At 44.9% G+C, this 25672-nt stretch overlaps 1 protein-coding gene and 1 long non-coding RNA gene across 2 annotated transcripts; one reads left to right on the forward strand and one right to left on the reverse strand.

Moving 5' to 3' along the window:
• Window positions 1-1204: 1204 nt before the first annotated feature.
• On the reverse strand, window positions 1205-25383 carry HHIPL2 (HHIP like 2). Its single transcript, XM_046678187.1, has 9 exons — window positions 24868-25383; window positions 21355-22007; window positions 20324-20467; window positions 17900-18231; window positions 16904-17030; window positions 9957-10102; window positions 5551-5632; window positions 2535-2617; window positions 1205-1817 (listed from the first exon to the last, which is right to left on the reverse strand). The coding sequence occupies exons 1-9, from the start codon at window positions 25195-25197 to the stop codon at window positions 1441-1443; spliced, it is 2274 nt and encodes a 757-aa protein (XP_046534143.1). The 5' UTR covers window positions 25198-25383; the 3' UTR covers window positions 1205-1440.
• LOC124248316 (uncharacterized) lies at window positions 1589-21576 on the forward strand. Its single transcript, XR_006890973.1, has 3 exons — window positions 1589-1724; window positions 2206-2428; window positions 21444-21576. It is a non-coding gene; the product is annotated as an uncharacterized LOC124248316 (long non-coding RNA).
• Window positions 25384-25672: the final 289 nt, after the last annotated feature.

The raw sequence follows: 25672 nt of genomic DNA on the forward strand, positions 1-25672 counted from the left end.
AGCCAGACTTCTCTGCAGGAAAATTGTACAGGAAAAATGAGGCAGAGTGAGCTAAAATATTTGGTCCAGAGATCGGATCCAATCTCTGTGAACTGACCCAGGATTTTCAGCCATCTTTCAACAAAACGATCCAGGCTGTAATTCCTCCTACTTTGACGGTGATGTCTTCATCTGCAAAGAAGCCAAAAGTGTAAAATGTCAGAGTTAGATCCTGAAGTTCATTTCTATCCTAGAGAGTGTTTGGAAGGGTTACAAAGGTAGGCAAAAGTAAAAAAAAACCATGGGGAAGAGCAAAGGATGAGGCTCAAAGATGATCCAAAACCAGTCTTCAGAAAATGATGAGCGGTGTTTTGCATCTTTCATCAACACAAAACAAGAGAAGAAGAATCGAAGAGAGGTTTGATGGATTGAGATCCAGTTAGGTTAGGGTACCCTACATATGGAGATGGCTAAAGAAACAAATAGAGTCGGTTTCTTTGGAAGTCTGAAGAATCTGTCCAGGGCATGTCCCACCGTACTAAAGCAGAGATCACATGACCCCTAAAAGTCCTTACAACCGTGGCATTTTATGCTTTTGTTCTCCTTAAATCAAGTTGCCTACCCTGTTCTGGATGCTATGCGGGATGTGGAGAACTTCTTGAAGACATGGATCATTTCCTCTCTTAGCTCTTTCCTTCCTCAGATACCTGGTTAAAAGCCACCAAACCCCCCTCGAGGGCCCTCGAGGGAGGCAGGTGCACAGGAGATTGACAAGGCCATTCGTTCAAGTCTAGCTCCGTTTCCCTGTTCCCTTGCTGCCGTGGTCAAGGGCAAGTCGCTGTCCTCGAAAGGCCTCGCTTGCCTCCTCTTCAACAGAGGTTATGTGGCTACACGTAAGAAGCAAGGGTTTGAGGTTTCAGATAACGTGTATAAACTTGGCACATAACAGGTACTTGAAATGTAAATACATTTAACTTGCTATTTGCCAGGGCAAAATAGTGGGCCCTGGAGGGACAGAACCTGCCCTTATTCAGCCTGGGGCAAAGGAGATGACCAGGAAAGAGGGACTTTCCTTGGAACCCTGTCACTACAGGCCTCCTCTTAGACACAGGATGACGCATAAGAGCAAACTACGGTTGTTAGGCAAACCGGTGAGGCACGCCAGATTTCTTAATGCCAGACAAACATCCAGGAGATCAAAGGAGATGTGTCCATTTGAGCAAGAGTTGATTTATTCCCTTAGGTCATAGGCATTTACAAAACAAAATAGAGACGTGCAGGTTTACAGACTAGTGCATACAATCAGCCAGGTGCCCTGGCCACGTGGGGTTTGGTCTCCCCGCAGAAGCAGACAAAGAGCATCCGTTGAGATAGCAAGATAGCCCGGGAGAGGACAACCACAGCAGCCCTAAGCCAAGTTCTCTCCGGCAGCCCCCGCCTCCACCCCGGCTTCCCACACATCTAAGGTCCCGCTTCAGCAGCCGCAGCTTCCACGGGGCGGGGTGGTCCTCCCCTCGCACGTCCCCTGGTTGGCCACCTTGACAGAAATGGCCAAGGGACACTTCTGCCAGCTCGCCTGCGCTGGGCCGACTGGCTCAGCCTGCCACTGCGGGGCTTCTCGCTCTTCTTCCTCTTCCCCTGGGGGCCTGGGGACCACACTCTGGCTCTCTTCTTTGCACCAGGCCCTGGAAACATCTTCCTGCTTCTTGTGGGAGAAGCCGGCTTCCTGGAGGAGCCTTTCCGAGGTGAGGCCCGGTCTGGACGGGATGCTGAAGTTGCATTGGAGAATCTTCTAGCAGCTTTCTCTGATTGCTCCTTTAGTAAGTCCAAGACCGTCTCTGGGAAACAAGCATTTAATTAGTGAGAAATAGAAATCCTGTACCTCTAATTAAAGCACCATCCAGGAAACCTATGACTGCATGAGGGTTCTTTGATATAAATTCCTTTGAAATTAATATTTTTTAATTCCCTTTCTGGTCTTGATCTAAATATTACTTTTTTAATCGGGTCACTCCAGTGAGTCGTAACTCTGGAATAGCCCCCTTAAGAGAGTACCCGCCTCTGTAAGTCTCTCCTGACTCCCACCCTACCCTGAGGAAGAAGTCCTCACTCTAGGGGCCTTCCCAGGCCCCCAGACATCCTTCCAGACCAGAACTGTGGAGGCATATTTGTTTCTTTATTTGCCGCAGTACCCGCCTGTCTCTCTTTGACTCTGAACTCCTACAGGTCAGATTCCCTGCTGCATCCCCAAGATTCAGCACAGCCACTGCTGCAAAGTCTGTACTAAATGAATGATCCAACTGCATGAAGGAGCACATGATAGTGGACTGAATGAGTGAATAGAGGACAGCAGGTCACCGTGGAAGCAGGGTGCCCCCACTCGCTCTGCGTGCAGAGAAGTGCAGACCGAGGCACGAGTTACAGTGCTCGTGCAGAGGGTAAGCCTCAGGTAAGAAACGAACACCTCCCACCGGGGGTATCCTAGCGGGTTTGCTGAGGGCACTGGGCCCGCGTCTCCACACCGAGGCCTGAGCCTAAGACAGAGGTGGACTCACTGGCGAGCGGCCTGAACTGGACCCGCTTGCTCTTGGTATTCACCGGCACCGGCTTGTACTTGCACTTGCCTGGCGGTGCTCGCCTGAAAACAGATAGGAAAAGTGAGGACACAAGACCCTCAAGATGGAACCAGGAAATCAAGGTCACCCGAAGGCATACATTTGCCAGAATTGCATTCAGCCCTCCGTTATCCATGGGGTGGGAGAGATGTAGCAGGAAATATGCGATGAGCTCAGATGGAGAGGAGGAAGGGCACGGACATCACAGGGACACGGCAGGCCCTTGGCAGACAGGATCGTGAGGGGGTTAGGGGTATGGGCAGGGTGACTGATAGAACTGGATTCAAATCCTGGGGTCCATGGGCAAGTAAACCTTGCTAAGTTTCCATTCCTGCATCTATAAAATAGAAAACATAATAGTACACGTGCTTGCAGGGAGGTGGTGAAGACTAAATGAGAGCTGTGTACTTGGCACACCAGAAGTGACTGATAAATTGCTTTAAACAAATGTTTTAATGAGATTTAAGAAAAAAAACACTTGGGAAAGTGCCCAGCACAAAACAAGTACTCCAGAGAGGATGATCATCATCATCATCATATGATGATACAATGATGATGACAATGATATAATGATGATGATGATACAATGATGATGATGATGATATGATGGTGGTGATGATGATATGATGGTGATGATGATGATATGATGGTGATGATGATGATATGATGATGATGATGATACGATGATGATGATGATGATATGATGGTGATGATGATGATATGATGATGATGATGATGATGATATGATGATGATGATGGTGGTGGTGGTGATTCCCTTTCAAGAGAATCCCTTCAAGAACTCAAGGCACAGCCCCTTAATTATGTACTTATGTAATGCCAGCCCCTCTGCCTAGTAGTATACTAATTCTCAAACTGCTGTCCCTTGGGCGCATCTTCCAAAATAAAGGGAACTTGGAGACCAGGAGTGCTCCCACTATTCAGAGCAGAGCTGGAACTTCCCCACCAGTCCCCACTGCCACCTCCTCTGCCTTGCTCCAACTCTGTCTCTCGTTGCCATCACCCCCATCCTGGGTGAAAAAAAAGTAATTTTATTTATTTAACGAACACTTTTATAGCGCTTAGGTACTGTACTAACGCTTTATAAATATAATTCACTGAATCTTCGCAATAACCCTGTGAGGTGGGTGCTATTGTTATCCTCATTTTACAGAGGAGAAACTGAGGCACACAAAGGTTAAGAAAGAGACACAAGGTCACACAGCTCGTTGGTGGCAAAGCCAAGATTCAAACCCAGGCTCCAGGGTCTGTGAATCTAAAGGAAGAGCTGGAGGAAAAGATGGAAGGGGAAAACTCATACATAAATCCACTGCTCCTCAGAATGCTGGGGTGGGTGCGTTTAGTGCAGAGACGGGCTGAATAAACAGGCAGAGCAGAATCTGGGTCCACTGCTACAAAAGCTTAAAGGAAGTCTGTACAATTCAATGTAATTATAACCAAACTGAACGGGAGGAGCTGAAATGACTTTGACCCACAAACAGAACTGAGTTCCTATCCTCGGCCCCCTCTTACTGGCTGTTCCTCGGGCAAGTGATTTAAGTGATCTGGGCTCAGTCACCTCATTTGTAGGTTGAGGGTCTGACCTGCCTCACTGGGATGCTGTCAGTGTTAAATGAGAGCCTGCATGTACAGCACCTAACACAGAGCCTGGTCCACAGAGAACTCAATCCAGGTCAACTTGAAAGAAAGGTGAATGCAGAAGGATGACCTCAGTGAGAAACAGGCTTTACGGATGCTTTATGAGTGACCTCTCATGGCTGCTCTTGTGATAGAGGGGGCTAAATTATCCCCCAACTAAATCAGGAAACTGTCAAAGGAAAGGAAAAGAAATTCATACAGGAAACTTCGTGGAAAGAGCAGAACCCCCACCCGGGCATTATCAGCCGCTTGAAGCGCGTTAAGACCCTGGGTTTGCTCCACCCCTAAGCACAGGAGACATGCACGGATCAGACCCAGTAGTGGGGACAACCCAGTACCTGCTTCACCCCTGGGCAGTCCTGCACCAGCTCTCAGGAGAGCACCCCGGGCGCAGCCTCAGGCACTGAGGCTCTTCCAGGAGTTTCTGAGAACACTGAAACTGAGAGCCCTGTTGCCAAAGGGAGCTGAGCTGGGCCTGGCTCCTGAGCCCTGAACAGCCGCTGGACCTGTTCACCCAATGTCTTCTGAACCCAGATATGCATAATGTAAGCTTCACAGGGAAGTCTTCCTCCATGGGTCTATCTTCAGGCGGATTCGTGGAGAGAATTTCTGGCTTTGAGATAAACCCAGTGCACTGCCCAGAGCCCTCCAGATGAGTATGCTGCCTCACGTCCCAGGCGCAGGGACGGACCACACACTCAACAGCCTCACAAATGGGAAGCTTCCCAGTATTGTGGCTTTGGCCTGATCATTTGGAGGTTGGTTAGGCTCTGAGAGAGGTCGGCAAAGAAGCAGAAGGAAACAGCATAGTCCACCAATTGAATAAATATGGCCACTCAATTCCAGAAAGGGTCGGATGGAGACCCTGAGAAACCTGACACTTTAAGATATTTGCCAAAGACCCTGAGACATTGACCAAACCCACGGGATAAGGCTGCAATATTTACTCAGCTGGTCAGAGGTGTACACCATTGTCAGAGGATCCCAGACAGAAGTTTCCAGAAGCATATTAAAAAAACAAAAACAGGAGCCACAGGTCCAGACTAGTCATCCTGAAAAGGCCCAAGATCCTCGTTTCCAACCACAAGGAGACCATTTCCCAAATCTTCCATAATTCCTATAGAGGCATTGTCTCACACATTTTTTTTTTTTTCCCCAATCTGCTTTTCAACTAAAGTGAAGATTGGCTTCATTGACAATTTCTGGCAATTCTTGGGGGGTGAGGACTGTTTTTATGACCTGCCATGGAGATAAGGACTGATAAATATGCACCTGAGAAGAAAATGAGACCAAATCTCACCTTGATGGGTCAACAAACTTGTAAATAGATCCGTGTGGGGCGAAGGCACTTGGGTAAGAGGTGGCCAGGAAATAGAGCTCCCCTGAGAAAAGAGACACAGGCAGTCAGTAACAGGACATGTGGCACGGAGCTGGATACACAAAAATCACCCACATGCGGTTACAGCCCTGAAATGGAGTGAGCCCCAGGAAGGGAACCCTAAATCCTGATTGACAGCTAGGCCTTCACTGGACTGTGAGCTCCTGGAGAAGGTCCATGTTTGAGCCCCCAAAGACTGGCTCAGAGCGTGGCCCAGCAGAAGTACGTTTCTGTTGATGTTCGTTGAACCCAACGGGCTTCTCCTTTATCATCTCTTTGCTCTCAGAAACTTCACCTCAATGAACCTCCATTTCCTTCCTCAACCCTTTACTACTGATAAGGATTCTCTGTGAACCCCTGAAATGGCCATCTACTGGCTGAGGCCCATCGATTAGTCACATTCTACTGCCCCTTCTTTAGTCCGTTAGTTCCTCCGCCCTCCCCCAAAGCCCCCCAACTCTCCTAGATTTCCACCTTCTTCAGTCCTGGGGTTCCTTAGTTCCCACAACCCTCCCTACTCTTCAGTCTCTCCCCTTGGTCTTCTCCACACCCCCCAGAAACCACCTCTACCTTCTGTCTCCTTCATCTTTTTAGAAGGGGCTTCTGTTTCCTCCCATTTGCTCCTCCTGTGCGAACTCCAGAAAACCTCATTCCTTCTCACAGTAACTACCTCATTCCACCTCATTTCGCAGTTACCTGTGAGGGACGGTCTTGTATAGGCCTTATGAGCCCAGCTTCAGAGTTTAGGTAAATCTCAGTTGAATTCTGATAACACCAGTTCCTGCCTGTGTGTCCCGGGCAACCTCTCCCCCTGTGTAACCCTCGTGTTATTTATTCATTTGTAAAATGAGGATAATAATATTCACATGATTCTTAGGTCTTCAGTTAGAAAGCGTTCGGTAATTGGCAGTTACTCGTACTTCCTTATCTCTCTGCTCCTTAAGGGCCAGGGCTGTGACTAACGGTTTTGTGAACCTGGGGCAATGTTTGTGCCATTGCGCTGAATTTAATTCACTTGCTGCTGTGTGCTTTACACACGCTCTCTCCCAACTTTCTGGAAGGAGATGTCCACCAAACTGCAAATGGGAGAAGCCTAGAGCTCTAGACATCTCTGGGTTATTTAAACCATCTTCTTCCTTGAATTTGCAGAGGACGGTGATCAACGCCGGTCTCGTGCTGAGTGTGAGGCCCGAGGTCTTTGCACAGCCCCACACACAGAGTGACAGCTGCCTAATGAACGCTGGTTTTGTGGACAGTAGCCCCCCTTATCCATGGGGGATATGTTCCAAGACCCCCAGTGGATGCCTGAAACCGCCGACAGTACTGAACGCTATATATACTATGCTTTTTCCTATACATACATACCTATGACAACGTTTAATTTATAACGAGGCACAGTAAGAGATTAACAACAATGACTAATGATAAAGTAGAACAATTATAACAATATACTGTAGTAAAACTTCCCCTAGATCTTAGCAACCTCAGCATACAATTTTTTTTCTTTCCTTATTAAATCGAGAACTTTCACCTTTTCACTTAAAGGAAGCACTTTCTGGCTTCTCTTTGGCACATCTGAATTGCCAGCATCACTCCTCTTGCACCTTGGGGCCGTTATTAAGGGAAATAAGGGTTACCTGAACACAAGCACTGGGGTACCACGACAGTCGATCTGATAACCTAGACGGCTACTGACTAAGGGGCGGGTAGTGTACACGGTGTGGCTCCCTGGACAAAGGGGCGATTCATGTCCTAGGCAGGATGGAGTGAGACTGTGTGAGATTTTATCACGTTTCTCAGAATGGCACGCAATTTAAACTTATAAACTATTTCTGGAATTTTCCATTTAATATTTTTGGACCGTGGATAAGGGGAGACTATGGTATCCTGACAAATTATATTTATAATCTTCCCCTAGTAGGGGGTCTGAGGAGTTAGGATACACCCTACTCTAGAGCCAGTTAGCCCCTCTGATTGGAAACCCCAGGCACCATCCAAGCTGCTTCTACCATTAGATAAATGAGGTGTATGCCAAGTGTCTGCATGTGTTACGGTCGCCCTCATCCAGGGACCCCTCCAAACCAGGCAAAGAATTCCTGGTCTGAAAGGAGAATTGAAAACCCTGCCTTGCTGTATATTCCCTACACACGCCTACAGTTATGTAAACTGTACGTCCTAAACATGCCGTAGACGTCCCATTGGATTTTTAGGGGAAAACAATGCCAAAAATGAATTTCATCTGTCGGGTCCAAGTGACATTTTTTAAAATATATTTTAGGGCAAAAAAAACACACGCATCAGAAAACTATCATCTGCCATGTAAAACAAAATGCACGCAAGGTGAATTTACTTCGAGCGGCCCTCTTGAGAATGTGCTTCAGTGACTGACATTCAGAAATCCAACCCACCAGAACCCAGCGATGGGCAGCCCCACACCCGCCACTCACTCCGCAGTCATTTATTGACACCAGCTGTCGGCTAGAAGAACTCAGGAAATGAAGTGCAGCCAGAGTGGGGGCAGAGCTCTCTGGTGCAATTAAAAATGACTTATCTAAAGCTGGTGACTGGTAATAAAATAATGAAATCATACTCAGATCTAAATATGTCTGTGAGTGGGAAAGACTATGACACAAGCAGAAAATCTGAACCACTCTGTGCAAAAACACAGAAGCAAGCAACTCTGGAAGAAAATAACTTGCCTTGGGAACAGCCTCCCCGGCTTCAGGGCTGATCTTGGGCAGCGGGTGGCATAGGAACACCTTGGCAGGTCCACTCCACACCATTCAGCCAAGGACACTTAGTTTTGTTTGCCAGATGACTGGTATTCAAAAACTGCCTGTTTTCTCCTGTGAGAAGCCCACAGGCACAAAAAAAGCAAACGAACAAAGCCAGGGTTTCTGGGGCCTCCTGAAAAGAAGCAGGCCACAGCAGCAGCCCAGGGGCCCTGGGCAGGCCTGCTTCTGGGAGGCTCCAGCCTCCTTGGGGTGCCAGGCTCCAGGGGCTCCAGCAAAGGAGAGACCCCACCAGGCCTGTGGCTCTCAGATCATCCACTTTGCACGGAGCATCACCCTGCCAGCCTGTGGTTTCTCTCCTTTTTTACGTGTTTGGACTTCCGATTTGGAAATCACAGAGACTTTTCTCTATTAAGAACACTCCAATTTTCCAAAATATCCTCTGCTCCTCTAAAATAGTCATCTCAAACTGTGTACTCATAAGCTGGCTGAGAGGAAAGGGTCCAGGAGCCAACTGGATTGCTTTATGTCCCACTCAAAGGTCTCCCCCATGGCTCAGAGTAGAAAGAAACCAAACCTTTAGAAAATCTTCAAAGTTCCAGTTTACACTTATAGAGAAGCCTAGGTCTGGAAGGGACCCTGAGAGATCAGTTTATTCTCTTCCTGCCTCCAAGCATGGCTAGATGCAGAGCCGAATACCGAAAAGATGGCAGGCCCTGTCCACACTTATGTAAAACAAAATAACATTTTAGCTTTCAAAAACATAACTTGTGTAAAGCTGAAATTAAAAATCCATTTTCTGATTATAAAACTTGGGGAAATTTATTAGAGTTGAGTCTCTCTCTCTCACATATATGCACACATGCCTTTCTTTGCTCCGCTCTGAGAAGTGTGATAAAATCTCGCTCAGTCCTGCTCTGTCCCACCCGGGACGTGATAGCTTTAACATATGCCTAATCTGTCTAGTGAGTAGCCTTCCACCTAGCGAGCTGCCCTTTCCTCAGATCTCTCAGGAAAGAAAGTCTCTCTTGTTCATTCACAGCTGTTGCCTCACACACCCTTGGCAGGGCAGGAAAGAGCCCAGCCCAGCCAGTGGCTGATCTTCAGAGGTGCTCTCTCTCAAGCGACACCAGCAGGATAAACACCCACCGTTCATTTGGTCTGCCCAGCTATTGGCCCTGTGTACGTTCCTGTAATTGCAGACTAGAATAAAATCAGGAAGGAGGGGGCACGTGCCAAAGGATTGAAAAGACCCAAGTGTAAACTTTGATCTGTCCTGCACAGTGAGGTGAGCAGCAAAACCAAGAAAGGCAGGTTGGCATATTCAATCTGTTTCCTCATTGGTGAAACGAGCATAATAATTACATCATGGGCTGTTGTGATTACTAAATAAGATAAAAAATGGAAAGTACTTAGAACAGCATCCAATACCTTAAACAAAGTGACTAAATGATAGTGAAAATAGAAGTGGCAGTTGCTATTTAAATAACAATAACAAAAATAGTAATAATAATTATAAGAAATGTTCAGTTCCCAATCCCTGAGGTTACCTAAGTTCCAGGAAGCAGAAATAGAGTAACTTGGTACATTTGTTACCTGCTTCGTCTTCGGCAAAGGAGATGATGAACTTGCTGTAGGTGCTGATCAGCCCTGGGAAGGCGCAGGCCTTGGTGCTGCCCAGGCAAATGTCCTGTTTCTTCCATTTCTTGGTTTTTCTATCTTCCTGCAAAGCCATAAGTCGACTAGATGAAAAGTAAAACCTTATATTTTAGGAATCCATCTTTCCACCTTGGGGGATATTTTTCTTCCTAGAATCAGGGGGTCCTTGAGTACTAGGACTGGGTCTCCCACAGGAGATCAATAACTAGCTTCTCCCAAGAATCAAAAAAGCTACTCCAGAGCCTCAGTCACCCACCTGCCCCAGAGGGGAAGTGCATTTTCTATTATAGGAAGAGTTTGGTACCCTGCGTAAGTTGCACCACTAAAAAAGACGAATGTAATTTTTATTAGTTGTGCGACCTTTGGCTAGTTTCTCAACATCCCTAAGCCTCAGTTTTCTCATCTGTAAAATGCAGAATGGTAATAGAATTTACCATGGGAGAGAGTTGTGAAGGTTAAATAAAATAATACACATAAATATATCACCAATGTGCCTGGCATAGAATGTGGGCTCAAAAAAAAACCAATAACTATTATTATTATAATGTCTCTGTAGAAGCAGATAGATGCTTCATATCCTTCTGTCATCTTTCTGAACTAAAACGGGTTTTTAGAAGAAAAGGGAAAGGAAGTTGGGCAAACCCGAGGTGTCACCTGAAACATTTTATGGAAACAGGGATGCCCAACCCCAGATGATTCTAATAAATATGCTTCAATTAAATCCCAAAGATCTAACAAGTGATGATAAAGGAACTAGCCAATTGCTAACTCTACCCCACCTGTGTAACCAAGAAGTGCAGCATAAAAATATCAACATCCTTTTTAACTAAGATGGGGTGACAGGGATTGGATTTACCACCCCACCTTAAACAGTCAAAAACTTAGACAAAATAGAATGGTGGTGGTCTAAAAGACACTGGAGACCAGACAATGGAGGACCATGTTCCCTAAGAGATGGGAAGTAAACAAGGTGAGCCCCACAACTGTCCCAGCTTACTACCGTGAGGGAGTCTCTAGCTCAGGGAGGGAAAACACAGACAGAGCCTAGCAGACTCCTTGAGTTGAAAAGACACACATGAGAATCCAGGAAGACCAATGCAGGAAGAGTCTGCAGGGCAGATATTTGAGAGAAGAGAGCTGCACAGAGAAGGGACTCCCAAGATCTGCAAAGTGTCCCCCTCAAGCATCCATCGGCATACTTCACAGCAGACATATGTGAGGAAACTACTGAAACAAAGGAAAGAGTGAGAAAGAAACCTACCTGGCATTTACTCAGGGTCAGGAATACTGTAAGTATAATTTACAGGGCAGTGGCGGAGTTCTCAGGAAAGTCTTGCCTCAATATTGAGGAATAGATAGCTCTAGAATAAGCATCGCATTGGTCCTGCATAACAAATATTAACAGCAAGACTCAAAAGATGAGATCATCTCCAAGTAACTTAATTGTGTCCCAGAACAAAGCTCAACAATATTTATAGGAATTCAAAGATATTTGGCACCCACAAAGTCAAATTCACAATGTCTGGAATCCAATAAAAAATTACTAGGCAGGTACAGAAGGAGGAAAATATAGCCCATAATAAAAAGAAAAATCAATTAATCAAAACTGACACAGAATTGACATAGATGTTAAAATCAGCAGACAAGAACATTAAAACAGGGATTATTACTGTATTATGCATGTTCAAAAAGTTAAGTAGAGACATGGGAGATATAAAAAAGGACCCAAATCAAGTTTCTAGGCATGAAAAATATATCTGAAATTTAAAAAAAAAATACACACTGGATGAATGAATGGCAGATTAGATATTGCAGAAGAAAAGATTCATGAAGTGAAGACATAACAATAGACTATCCAAAATGAAGCACAGAGAAAAAAATTTTAAACATGAATAATCATCAGTGAGCTGGGGGAAAACTTTAAGTGGCCCAATATACATGCAACTGGAGTATCCAAATGAGAGAAGAGAGAGGGAGTTGGGAAACAGAAGAAATATTTGGAAAAATAACCCGCAAAAATATTCCAGATTTGATGAAAGTGATAAACTTACAGATCCAATAGGTGCAACCAAATCCAAGAACAAGAAATATGAATATAACTACACCACAGTATATGATAATGAAGTTGCACAAAACCAATGACAAAGAGCAAATCATAAAAGTAGACAGAGGAAAAATGGCCCATTAAATATGGAGGAACAAATATAAGGATGACAGTAGACTTCTCATTGGAAATGATGCAAAGCAGAAGGTAGTGAACAATGCTTTTAAAGAATTAAAGAAAGAACATGTCAACAGAGACTTCTATATCCCGCAAAAATATCTTTCACAAATGAAGGGAAGAGCCAGCTGCAGTGGCCTAGTGGTTAAGTTCAGCACACTCTGCTTCAGTGGCCTGGGTTCAGTTCCTGGGCATGGACCTACATCACTCGACTGTCAGTGGCCATGCTGTGACAGCGGCTCACATACAGAAAGTGGAAGATTGGCAAAACATGTTAGTTCAGGGAAAATCTTTCTCAGCAAAAAAGAGGAAGATTGGCAACAGATGTTAGTTCAGGGCAAATCTTCCTCACAAAAAAGAAAAAATGCAGAGAAAATAAAGATGCCAGTGTGGAAAGAATTCAACACCAGTAAACTCATTTTTCAAAAAATGTTAAAAGAAGTTCTTCAAGCAGAAGAAAAATGATATCAGAAGGAAATATGTGTCTAAACAAAGGAATGAAGGGTATTGGGAATGGTTGTATTCGTTTCTCATTGCCACTTTAATGCATTAAAGCCACAACATGCATTTATTCTCTTACAGTTTTGGAGGTCAAAATTTTGAAATGGGTTTCACTAGGTCAAAATCAAGGTATTGGCAGGGCTGTGCTCCCATTCAGAGGCTCTAGAGGAGAACCCATTTCCTTGCTTTTTCCAGCTTCTGGAGGCTGTCCTCATTTCTTGGCTCATGGTCCCATATCACATTGCCTTTCCTCTGACTGCTTCCATTGTCACATTGCCCTCTATTTCTTCTGTCTTCAAATTTCCTTCTTACCTCCTTCTTCTAAAGATACTTGTGATTAGATTTAGGACCCACCTAGATAATCCAGGATAGTCTCCCAAATCATATCCAGTATGTTTTGAGACCATAGTCAAACTAAATTAGAAATCAATGGCAGAAAGATCTTCGGAAATCTTCAGATATTTGGAAACTAAATAACACACTTCAAAATAACTCATGGGACAAAGAAATCAAAAGGGAAATCAGAAAATTTTTTAGCTAAATGAAAATGAAAACACAATATATCAAAAGCTATGGGATGTTGTTAAAGCAGTGCTTGAGGGGAAATTTATAACACCAAACATGCATATTAGAAAAGACGACAGGTCTCAAATCAGTCCCCCCAGCTTTCATCTTGAGAAACTAGAAATAGAAGAGCAAATTAAACTCAAAGCAAGAAGAAGGAAAGAAAAACAGTGTAGATCAATCAAATAGAAAACAGAAAAATGATGGAAAAAAGTCAATGAATCCAAAAGCTGGTTTTTGACAAGATCAATAAAATTGATAAACTTCTAGCCAAACTGATCAGAAAAAAAAGAGAGAGAGAAGACAATATCTGCAATAAGAAAAGTGGCATCGCTATAGTTTCCAAGTTGGTAAAGGATAATAAGGGAATATTATGAACAACTTGATGCCAATAAATTTGACAACTTACATAAACTGGACAAATTCCTTGAAAGGCACAGACTATCAAGGCTCACTCAGAAAGAAAGAAGCTGAATAGACTACATCTATTAAAGAAGTTGAATTTGTAGTTAAAAGTCTCCATAAGGAAAATTTCAGAGAACTTCTGGTTTCCAGTCCAGCATGTAAGAAGCTTACCACTTCAAACCGAAAAGTCAACAGCTCTTCTTAGATCTGTAAGGGAAGTGAGAACACAGGGCAAACCACTGCCCCCAAAATTGGACAGACAGACAGACAGGCAGATACAGAGAATCACAACTTACAGAAACCCACAAGCATAAAGTGACACAGAAATCCGTGCCATGGTTGGAAAACCTAAACTGTAATTGGCAAATTGCTGGAAGCTCCGTGTGGACAAGTCTGAGAGTTAAAAACTCCAGGGGTGGCCAGTCACAGGGGTCCTCACACTTCTGTGACTTTTCCCTCCTGGAGCTGGACCAGGTTCTCATAGTAATTATCAGAGAAAAATCCCCTCTTGCTTCCCTCAGGGGGAGGGGAAAAAGAACCATTTTGGAATACACCAGCACTTTCTGTTCTTCTTAACAAGCATCTGCCCTCAGTAGAAACTATTTAACTAAAGACTAACATGCTGGGATTTCATCAGAGCCTTGGAAAAGGGAACTACCCAACTCCAGCCCAATCAAGCCATCCTGCCCCACTTAAGTGTGCATGGGTCAGGGGAGAACAACTGAAAAACACTTGTGAAGCTCACAGTCCAGTAGCACAGGCTCACTAAAAGACTGAGACCTAATCATAGGACTATAGGACACTGCCTCTGCCCCTACACTTCACCAGCATGTTACTAAAGCCTCAAGCACAGTAGTTCCTCTTACCCAGTACATGATGTCTGACAATCAAGAAAAAATTACAAGGCATACTGAAAGGCAAAAACACAGTTTGAAGAGACAGAGCAAGCATCACAACCTAACTCAGACACGGCACAGATATTGGAATTATCAGACTGGGAATTTAAAACAACTATGATTAATATGCTAAGGGCTCTAATGGATAAAGTAGACAGCATGAAGGAACAGATGAGCAATGTAAGAGGAGAGATGCATATTCTAAGAAAGAACCAAAAAGAAATGCTAGAGGGGCTGGTCCCGTGGCCAAGTGGTTAAGTTCGTGCGCTCCACAGCAGGCAGCCCAGTGTTTTGTCGGTTCGAATCCTGGGCGCGGACGTGGCACTGCTCATCAAACCATGCTGAGGTGGCGTCCCACATGCCACAACTAGAAGAACCCACAACTAAGGATATACAACTATGTACCGGGGGGGCTTTGGGGAGGAAAAGGAAAAAAATAATAAAATCTTAAAAAAAAAGAAATGCTAGAGGTCAAAAACCCTGTAACAGAAATGAAGGATGCCTTTGGTGGGATTATTAGTAGATTGGACATGGCTGAATAAAGAATCTCTGAGCTTGAGGATATCTCAATAGAAACTTCCAAAACTGAAAAGCAAAGAGAAAAAAGGACTGGAAAGAAAAACACCAAAACACCCAAGAACTGTGAGACAACTACAAAAGGTGTAACGTAAGTATAATTGGAACATCAAAAGGAGGAGAAAAAGAGAAAAGAACAGAGGAAATATTTTAAACAATAATTACTGAGAATTTGCCCAATTTAATGTCAGATAGCAAATCACAGATCCAGGAAACTCAGAGAACACCAAACAGGATAAATGCTTTAAAAACTACACACAAGCATATCATAGTCAAACTACAGAAAATCAAAGATAAAGAAGAAAAATCTCAAAAGAAGCCAGAGGAAAAAGAACTTTACGTATAGAGGAGCAAAGATAAGCATTAAATCAGACTTATCCTCAGAAACCATGTGAGCGAGAAGAGTGTGGAGTGAAATATTTAAAGTGTTGAGAGAAAAAAAACACAAACCTAAAATCCTGTGCCTGGTGAAATTATACTTCACAAATGAAGGAGAAATAAAGACTTTCTCAGATAAACAAACTTGAGGGAATTTTCTGCCAGTACCTCTGCCTTGCAAGAAATGTTAAAAGAAGCTCTTTATAGAGAAAGAAAATGATATAGGTCGGAAACTTGAATCTACATAAAGAAAGGAAGAGCATCAAAGAAGGAGTAAGTGAAGATAAAATTAAAACTTTTATTTTTCTTAGTCTTAATTGATCTAACAGCTAACAGTTTGTTGGATATAATAATAGCAACAATGTATTTGATATGTATATAATATAATAGCATTATTATATAATATATTATATTAGTAATTATCATATATTATATTGATAATTATATATTTATTATATATTATATTATATATAATTATTACATACTATATATATTTATGTATGCTTATATATAAGTGAACTGAATGACAATAATGATACAAGAAACAGGAGGGAGGAAGTAGGATTATTTTGTTATTAAAAGACACACAATGCCCATGAAGTGGTATAATGTTATTTGAAAGTGGACTTATATTAGTTATAAATGTATATTACAAACTCTAGGGCAACCACGAAAAAAAATTTTTTTTCAAGTAGTATAACTCATATGCTAAGAAAGGGGAGAAAAGAGAATCATATAAAATGCTCAATTAAATCCACAAAAGGCAGAAAAAGAGTGGAAGACAAAAACAGGAACAAAGAACAATGTCAACAAATAGAAAACAGTAATGAATATGGTGGATATTAATCCAACTATATCAATAATCACTTTGAATGTCAATGATCTAAATGCACCAGTTAAAAGACAGAGATCGTCAGAGTGGATCAAAAAAGAAGACAAACTATATGTTGTATACATGGGACAACCTTGATGAATTTCACAGATGTTATTGAATGAAAGAAGCCATACACAATACAGAGTATATACTATATAATTTCATTTACATGAAGTCCTAGAAGCAAAACTAACCTGTGATGAGAATGGTTATCTCTGGCTAGTGTGAGTGTGTGTGTGCATGCGTGTATAAGAAAGGGGTTGTATTGCCAGGCAATAGGCAAGAAGGAACCTTCTAGAGTGATGAAAGTGTTCTGCCTCTTGATATGGTGGGTGGCAATATGAGGGTATACATTTGTAAAACTTCATCTAACTCTGCTCTTAAGAGATTGCATTTCACCATATGTAACCTACACCTCAATAAAAACATTGAAATCAAAAAGAGACAGGGGAAATCAATCTTTCCTTACCCACTCATGAAGTCCCCAAAGATGTAGAGGCCATTGAGGTTTGGGGATTCACACCCACGGTAGACATAACCTCCAGTGACTGACTTCCCCACCGTGTGGCCATAAGCATAAATTGGCAGAATGTCATCTGTCCAGGAACAAAGAAAGAGCAAATGTCGTGGCTGAAAATTGGGAACTTCAAGGAGGAAGAAGGGGCCTTTTTAATGTAGTTGCCTGATTGAGTGGAGAACATTTTCTCTCTTGGTCTTGGCAGGACAGGCAGCCAAGTGAATCATGAGTAAAAATCATTTATTTTTCTCAACAGACCAACCATAATATTTGTGAGCTTCCCATTTGCCTGGCCTCTGCCAGCAGAGAGGAAAGCAAAAATTCTCCCATCTGTAAGTCAGCGACCTGGAAATCCACACACCTAAATTTTTCCCCTAGGTTTAAACAGCACATACTCCAGTTTAAGGATGTGGAGTATTGTGAGGCTCTGTAAAACTACTTTGTAATTTAGAGGACAAAAAACTCTAAGCAAAGGTGATAAAGTGAGAAAATTGGAATTTTAAGGCAAGTGGAGTTCCTAAAGCATACCTTGATTATTGATGTTTAGGGATTATGCTATTTCTTGACTGCATATGGAATATCATTTCAGTGGGCTATCCCAATTGGGAAATAAATAAAAACATACAGCCACCAATTTTCCTCTGCCAGCGGTTCTTAAAATAGCATGCCTAAAAATCACGTGGGTAGTTTATTTAAAATATAGATTCCTAGGTCAATCCTGCTGCCCTAATCCACCCAAGATTCAAATCCATTAGGTTAACAAGAATTGCCCAAGGCGTTCTGGGTCCCAGTGGCTGGAGGACCATCCTGAGAAGCACTGTCGCACAGGATACAAACAAAAGCACTTAAACACCCACAGAGTAGGACTCTCCCACATTGTATCCCCCCACCTCCACCTCCAACCCACTTAACTCATTCAAGAAATCACCCAGAGAGCTTCTTACTTACCCAAAGAGACATTATGACAAAGTTTTCTGTCGTAACATTCAAACCCTTCCTTGGCCCTCCAGCCATAGTTCCCGCCTTTAACAATGATGTCCACTTCTTCAAACCTGTTCTGTCCCACATCCCCACAGAACATCCGGCCTCGGCCCTGGCGCGTGGTGGGGTCCCCTCGGTCCACGGCACAGCGCCACATGTTTCGGATCCCATAGGCATAGACGGCGGGGTGGGCCCCTGGCTCAGAAACGAACGGGTTGTCCAGAGGAACTCTGTACCGCTTGCCGTCAGAGCCCACCCTATTCACATCGATCCTTAACACTTTTCCCAGGAGGGAACTCCTGCAAGAAAGAAGGCCAGGCAACAAGCACGGGGTAAATCACCAGAAGTGGAAATGCTGGACCCTATGCTGGTCCTATTCTTAATTTTGTGAAGCGTCTCCATACTGTTTTCCCTAGCAGCTGCACCATTTTGCATTCCCACCGACAGTATACAAAGGTTCAAATTTCTCCTCATCCTGCCAATTCTTGGTGCCTTTGGGGGTTTGTTTGGTAATAACCATCCTAACAGGTGTGAGGCGATATCTCATTGTGGTTTTGATTTGCATTTCCCTGATGATGAGTGACATTGAGCATCTTTTCACGTACCTGTTGGCCATTGCCATGCAAGCTAAGTTCTAGAGATCTGCTGCACAACGTTGTCCCTATACTGAACAATATTGGATTGTGCACTTAAGATTTTTTAAGAGGGTAGATCTCATGTCAAGTATTCTAAGGAAAATAAAATAAAACAGCACAGGACTGGAGGAGACTGCCCACGAGAGCCTACTGATAGTTGATCTCAAGAAACTGCCACGAATCACATGGGGAGACATGATATACATATATGTACATATGGATGTGTATGTATATATGTATACACACACACACGATATATGCATATATATATACAAGATGTCAAGACTTCTCAATTTTTGGCTCAAAGAGATCATCCTAGGCAAAAGTTTGATGCAGTTCTGACCCGTGTGATCCTGAGCAAGTTAAAACTTCAATTTTTTTTACAAGGGGATGGTTTAGTCTAATACTATGAATTTTTTTTTTTGAGGAAGATTAGCCCTGAGCTAACTACTGCCAATCCTCCTCTTTTTGCTGAGGAAAACTGGCCCTGAGCTAACATCCATGCCCATCTTCCTCTACTTTATATGTGGGACGCCTACCACAGCATGGCTTGCCAAGCGGTACCATGTACGCACCTGGGATCTGAACCGGCGAACCCTGGGCTGCCGAGAGGCAGCACCGCTGTGTCACGGGGCTGGCCCCCAATACTATGAATTTTTTAAAGCGGCTGGTTCTAGTCTTCCTCATACAGCAATGTGGTCAGTAGAAAGAACGGAGGCTTTTGAGAGGCTCTGCCAATGACTGTGGTCTCTGGGCCTCAGTTTCCTCCTTTGTAAAGCAGGGCAGAGTAACACTACCTTGCAGTGTGGTTGTGATGTAAAGGTTAAACGAGTTATTGTGTAGGCAGCATGTAATGCAATTCTTGACGCACAGTAGGCATTTGACAAATGTTAGCTCTTTATTATTATCAACTTTAATATTTTTATTACTAGAGATAATGGGAGCCAAGTGCTTGCTGCATGCAAAGGGTGGAAGGGACACGTGACCTTTATCTATGCAGCACAGCCTGAGTGGGCGGGACAGCCTCACTGGGCTCCACGCCAGATTGTCTGAGTTTGAATTCTGGTTCTGCCACTCACTTGCTGTGTGAACTTGGACAAGTGACTCTACTCCTCTCTGCCTCTGTTTTCTTGCCTCTAAAATGGCTATCCTAATACCTACACTTCATAGGATTCATTCATCCCACACATTTTTAGGAAGGGACTCCCCGTGCCAGGCACTATTCTAGCTGCTGTGGATACATCAATTAACAAAATACACAAAAATTCTTGCCCTTGTAAGTTGTTAGAATTGCAGTCTGGAATACACATAAGGCATTTAGGACAGCAACTGACACACAGGAAGCATCCCATACATATTAGCTGTTATTAACTAATTTCTCACGTGTTTCCAGGGCCTGGCACAGTGCCTGGAACACAGTGCTCAATAATCTTGTTGAGTTGAATTGAATTGGATGGTCAGATCTCGGAAAGGTAAATAATGTCCTGTTAATATATATAAACATTCTAGGTGTAGGTGTCGTCTCTACATAGCCCTGTGAGAGCTACATTGAGCATCCGTAATATTAGTCACCAAAACACACAGCCTGAAATGTATAGGACAGAAAACCAAGCATTACTCCCATTTGTCTCAGCAGAGGGGGCTACACCACACACTAAGTGATTTGAGTGGGACCCTCTGCAGACTCCATCTCAGCAACAACGTTGCACCAGGGGCTCACCCTAAAGGGCAGGGGCCCAGCCTCCATCCAGCTTACTTGTTCTGAGCATTTCCAAACTTGCCGAAGGGATCCCCAGCCTGTCCTCCATCCCCAGTGAATATGTACATATAGCCATCCAGACCAAAGAGAAGTTGTCCACCATTATGATTTGAGGCTGGTTCTTCTATCTCCAAGATGACCCTGGAAGGAAAAAGAAACCGTGCATGAGGCTTTAATATTATCTGAAGCTGCATCCTCCTGAGACCTCCAGAAATGACGGCCAAGTCAGCCAGGACCTGCTTCAGTTTCCAAGAATCACAAAGCAGTATCTTTGGGGCTCTGAGACCTCCTTGTTTCCTAGTACGACTGCTTCACTTTTTTCTTTCATATCATGACTTCATGAGCTGTAGACACAACCAGGATAACAATCATCCTTTTCTGGGGTTTGGCCTTACTCTCTGCTCTACCAGAACTCTCGTCCCTTCCTTTGAGCTAACTAGCAGGAGTTGGTCTATATCAGTTCTTCACGCTCTTTTCAATCCTCCAACTTGTCTACATGGGAAAAGAGAGACAAGACAGAGAGGAGAAGAGGGAAAAAAGGCAGAATGGTAGAGTGGAAAGAGCATGAACTTGGGGTCATGAACTGCGTCCTTCTTCTGACCGTGCACCAACAGCTTGATGGCCTTGTGCACAGCTTCCTTGGAGGATGAGAATTCCCACGTTCAAGGTAAAGGTCCTAGGATCTAATGGCCATGCAATAATCAGAGGTAGCTCTTTTGTTAGTACATTGATATTATCTATAATCGTTTCTCAAACCCTTGTGGCCACTGGCTTTTGCTTACCTTCTGTAAAAACAAGCAAGCATGGGTCTAATTAGGTAACTGTAAGTGAAGGCTATACCCTGAGAAGACTCTTGACTCAAGAGGTTAACTTGGCTGTCCTCATTAATCAACAATGACTCTTTGGTCAACATTATAAGCTGATGGCTCTAAAACCAGGAAAGTTCCCCCTACATCATTCCAGAAGACCTGATTGGCATTATTTTGGAGCACAGTACAGAGATGCAGATTCTCATGGGTATGGCTCACCTCTCTGATTTTGGGTCAGCTTTGTTGGGATCAGCCCGAGAAACCTTCATCTCACTAATCCGGATCTTTTCTACCTTCTTCTTGCTCAGGCACGAATAATAAATATAGAACTTGCGGTTCCGGCGGAATCTGGGATGAAAAGCCAGCCCCAAGAAGCCTCTCTCATCCCCAATCCATGGCGTGGTCAACACAATGCTCTTGAGGTCCAGGAAGGGTTGTTCCAGACGACTCCCATCAGGCAGATAGACCCACACCACCCCCACCTGCTCAGCCACGAAGAAGCGATGAGTGCCATCCCCAGCATGGACCATAGAAACGGGGTTCTTGAGCCCATTGGCCACTTCAGTCAGGCAGAGCTGCATGCAGCCCTGACGGTCCTCAGTCACCAAACCCAGGTTGCGATTGAGATGGTCATTCCTCAGGATGTTAGGGAAGCAATAGTCCTTGTCAGGAAGGTTGAGGAGGTGGCAGAAGTGGGCACCATTCTTTTCATGGGACTCCTGGAGGCGACGGTCATTGGTCAACAGGGAGATGGCGGAGTGGCAGTTGGAGTGGAATGCAGAGCAGTAGTCAGAGCAGAGGCCAGGAAGATTGCGGAGGGGCGTCCGAGGGTTCTCTGCGTCGTAGAGGTGGGCTGCATAGGGTGAGCACTCCTAGAAAAGAAAAGGAGTTTCACTCTCAGTAGTCAGCCTGGCCACAATGGGACTGGTCCCAAGTTTTGAGCAGGCAGAAGGAAAAATGGTCTAGGACAGAATCAGGATTCTGAAGTTTCCCTTGCTGACTGCTGGTAAAGCTCTTTTCTGGGACCCAAATTTTCTACCCAGGAAGGCAGAAAGGGGTAGGGGGAAATCTCTCATATTCACTATACAGCTCTATCTAGCATTTTAACTTAGTTCTTGACACATAAAGTTTTCTTAAACAATGAATTTTTTTAAGAGATAGTAGGTACCAAATTTCTCCAATTTTCCCTTTATCGTAAATGCTGCATCTGTAAGATTTTATTTCTTTATAGAAATCTGAAGGAATCCGGCAAAGTTTTCACACTTATTAAATCTGAGTGTTGGCTACATAGTGTTAATTATTTAATTTTCTGCGCTTCTCTATATGTCTGAAATATTTTACAATTTAAAAATAAAAATTATCAAAACAGACCCACGATGCATCACTCTCAGAGATTAGGCATCTGGTAATTTCTTCACTTATTTATTTAAAATATTTAAGTGTTTAGTATATACAAAGTGCCATGCTGGGAGTGACACAAACTTGAATTATGACTATAGGGTCACTCTGCTGCTCTTTACACCAACATAAAAGGACTGCGTGCCAGAAGCAGTATCCACTACTCAGATCTTCCTGAACTATAGCATTTTTTAGGAGGAAAATAGAATATTGGAGGTAGACAATCAACTCCCAATAGTAATGGAAGACAGAAGCAACTGAGATTAGGAAAGGAAGAAAAGCTGGTTTTAGGGTAGAGCTTGGGGCTGTGGAATAGAACAGGGTCCATTGGCCCAGGACCCCCTTTTGATCACTGACATCTCTCCCAGCATCACTTAACAAAGGGACCTGAACCATTTCTCAGACGTATTTGAGTTCCCTGGTCTCTCCTATCGCAACTCTGATTGCAGATGGCAGAGCAGGGAAGAGGGGAAGCAAGAGCCCAGAGATTCTCAGCGTCCCTCCCTGGGCTGTCTGTTTCAGTTTAGGATACCTGTCAGAGCTGCTGAGCCACTCTGAGTCTCACCTCATTGATTCTGTCCATTCCTGGGGAGGGGGAAGAGGAGAGGGAGGAAGACAGAAATAAGCATGAAATACCAGGGAACACAAGGGGGCTGTGGAAAATCACCACCACCGTGGCACACGCTGATGCAGCAATTTAGAGTTTGCACAGTTGCTTCTACCTAATTAGCTCAGTAACTGTCACTTCTCTCAGAAAGCTGAGGCTCAGGGAGAGCATCCACTCTGCAGCAGGCACTGTTCTCTGCTCCAGGGACGGGGACGCAGTGAGCAATATGCCCAAAGGCTCTGTTCTAATGGAGCTGAGGCTCGCCTGAGGTCAGAGTGCCATTAAGGGAATGGGCCAGTGCTGTTATGACTCTACTTTGGCAGGTGTGATCAAAACGGCACAAGACTTGGAGCCTCCGCATTTACGCCCCGGCACTGACCTTGGACAAGTCCTTTAGAACTCCTGATTCCTCATCAGGAAAATGGGGGTGACAATAACTGCCTGCAGAATCATTGCTGGGAACATGCATAGGGGAACAGAGAGGGAGGGCTTTGTAAATTTTAATAAACAGACACATGTAGATTATGCTGATTTCTCGAATCCCTAAAATAGGAGAGCTGCGGAATTGGGCTTTCTGAAACCTCACGGAACAGGGAAAGGGGGAGGGAGGAGAGAGGGAGAGAGGAGACGTTTTTACCAGGGAATAGTTCAGAAATTAATAGTCTCAGTGTTGCTCATAGGAGCCCAGCTGCTGCCCAAATGTTTATCCCAGAGTTAATTCTCCAGCAAATGGCCAGGGGTGGTGCCCGAGGTGACAGAATGGTGCCCGAGGTGAGAGAGTACAGCCTGGGGCCATGTCACCCGGGTGGCCAGCCTCTGTGCCAGGCTCTGCTGTATTCCCTGCATGGGGAGTTGGGATGGCCAGAGCGCTCCCGAATCGTGGCAGCAGGAAAGCCAAGTAACCGCGCTGACATGCCCAGGAGGGTCCCAGATCAAAGGTCTGCCTGGACCTCCTGTGTCTCCCCCAACACATCGTTAGAGCTCTCCTCCCCATGGCAACCGCTTTCATCAGCTCTCCAGTGCTGACTCTTCCTTGCACCCCTGAACCCCTCTGCCCACAAAGGCCGTGTGTGCAGCCCGCACATGGCATGGCTTCAGGCTGAGCTCAACTGAGGTGACGCCTGCCAGGGATGTGGGTTTTGGCTGGTGGAGAGCCAGAAGCAGAACCTCTGTGAGTCACTGCCACTCCGCGGCCTGATGCTCTCCCGGTCCAGCTCCGAATGCTGGGAAGAGCCCCCCAACCCCTGCCACCACCATCATCACACCAGAGACCCCCTGGGACAAGTGACCCAGAGGAGGACTGGAGCTCGGCAGATGCCACCGCTCCCTCCACGCACTCTGTAAACAACACAGGTGCGTGCTGTGCCCAGCTCTGGGAGCACTGCAGAGAGCACCTAGACCACGGCTGCTCGGAGAGCTCCACGAGGAACACTCATGTCATTCTCCCCGGGTCTGAGAAAGCAGCAGAGCCAGCAGAACCCAGGCGAAGAGCTATGGGAAACCAGTGGAAACGCAACTCAGCACCTCGCCTCCATGTGCCTGTCCAGAGCCCAAAGCTCTATGGTGAGGCAGCCACAGGTGAGCTTCTAAAGGGCTGGGTGCCCAAAGAGCCGTCCCCCCAGGACCCACAATCTAGCCCAGCATCCCGATCTGCTGCACCTGGGAGGCACTTTTCTAAGCCAGCTCCCTCACTTCCCCACAGGGTTATTTTTTATGCTCAGGCTTACCTGGCAAAGAATGTCTTTAATGTAACGGCCACACAGCTCGTGGCCCTTCAGATCGAAGTAGTCCATGATGTCCTGGTACCGGGCAGCGATGCGGTGGTCCTTACGCTGGTCACAGCAGCCGAAGGACTCATAGTCAGAGCAAAACTGGAGATGCAGGGGAGGCTTGAAGGGGGGCCCATAATCCAGGCACTGCGGGTGCCCCTGCAGCAAACCCATCTGGCCCAAGAAGAATGTGAGGCAGAGGCAGAAAATGTGGGAAGACATAGGGAGCCAGGGGGCCTGCCAGGGGGATATGGGGGGACCACCCCTAGGAATGGATCTTCTGAGCATTCTAGCCCTGGGAACACTCAGGCTGCTGTGTTTGCTCAGGTTGGCTTCCCTACTCTGTGTTAGCTCCCTCCCTCTCCCCACCCCTCCAGGGTTTTTTCTTCCTTCCTTCTCCTCCTCACTCTCACCAAGTTCACGAGGGGGTTTCTGAGCAGTGTCCCTTCTGTAGGCTGGCTAAGTGTCTCTTGTGAAAGCAATGAGAGATGTCCCTCTCCCTCTCAATCCCCTAAACGTGAAGCTGGAGCAAGTCCTGACCCCCGCTGCTGAGTTATTGGGGACTGCTTAACAAAAAGGTGCAATGATGTCAATGGCAGACGTACTGTGATTCATTAAAACCGCGAAGAATTCCTGCAGTGGAGGGGGTGGGGGAGACCAGGAAATTCACACTTTGTTTATAGTTTCTTCACAAGCTGAGCTGCTGGGAATACCGCTTGTTACGTGCGCCCAGACATCAGACCGTGAAAAGCAAGCCTCCAGC

This window comes from Equus quagga, chromosome 12 (assembly GCF_021613505.1).
Source record: "Equus quagga isolate Etosha38 chromosome 12, UCLA_HA_Equagga_1.0, whole genome shotgun sequence".
Classification (NCBI taxonomy): Eukaryota; Metazoa; Chordata; class Mammalia; order Perissodactyla; family Equidae; genus Equus; species Equus quagga.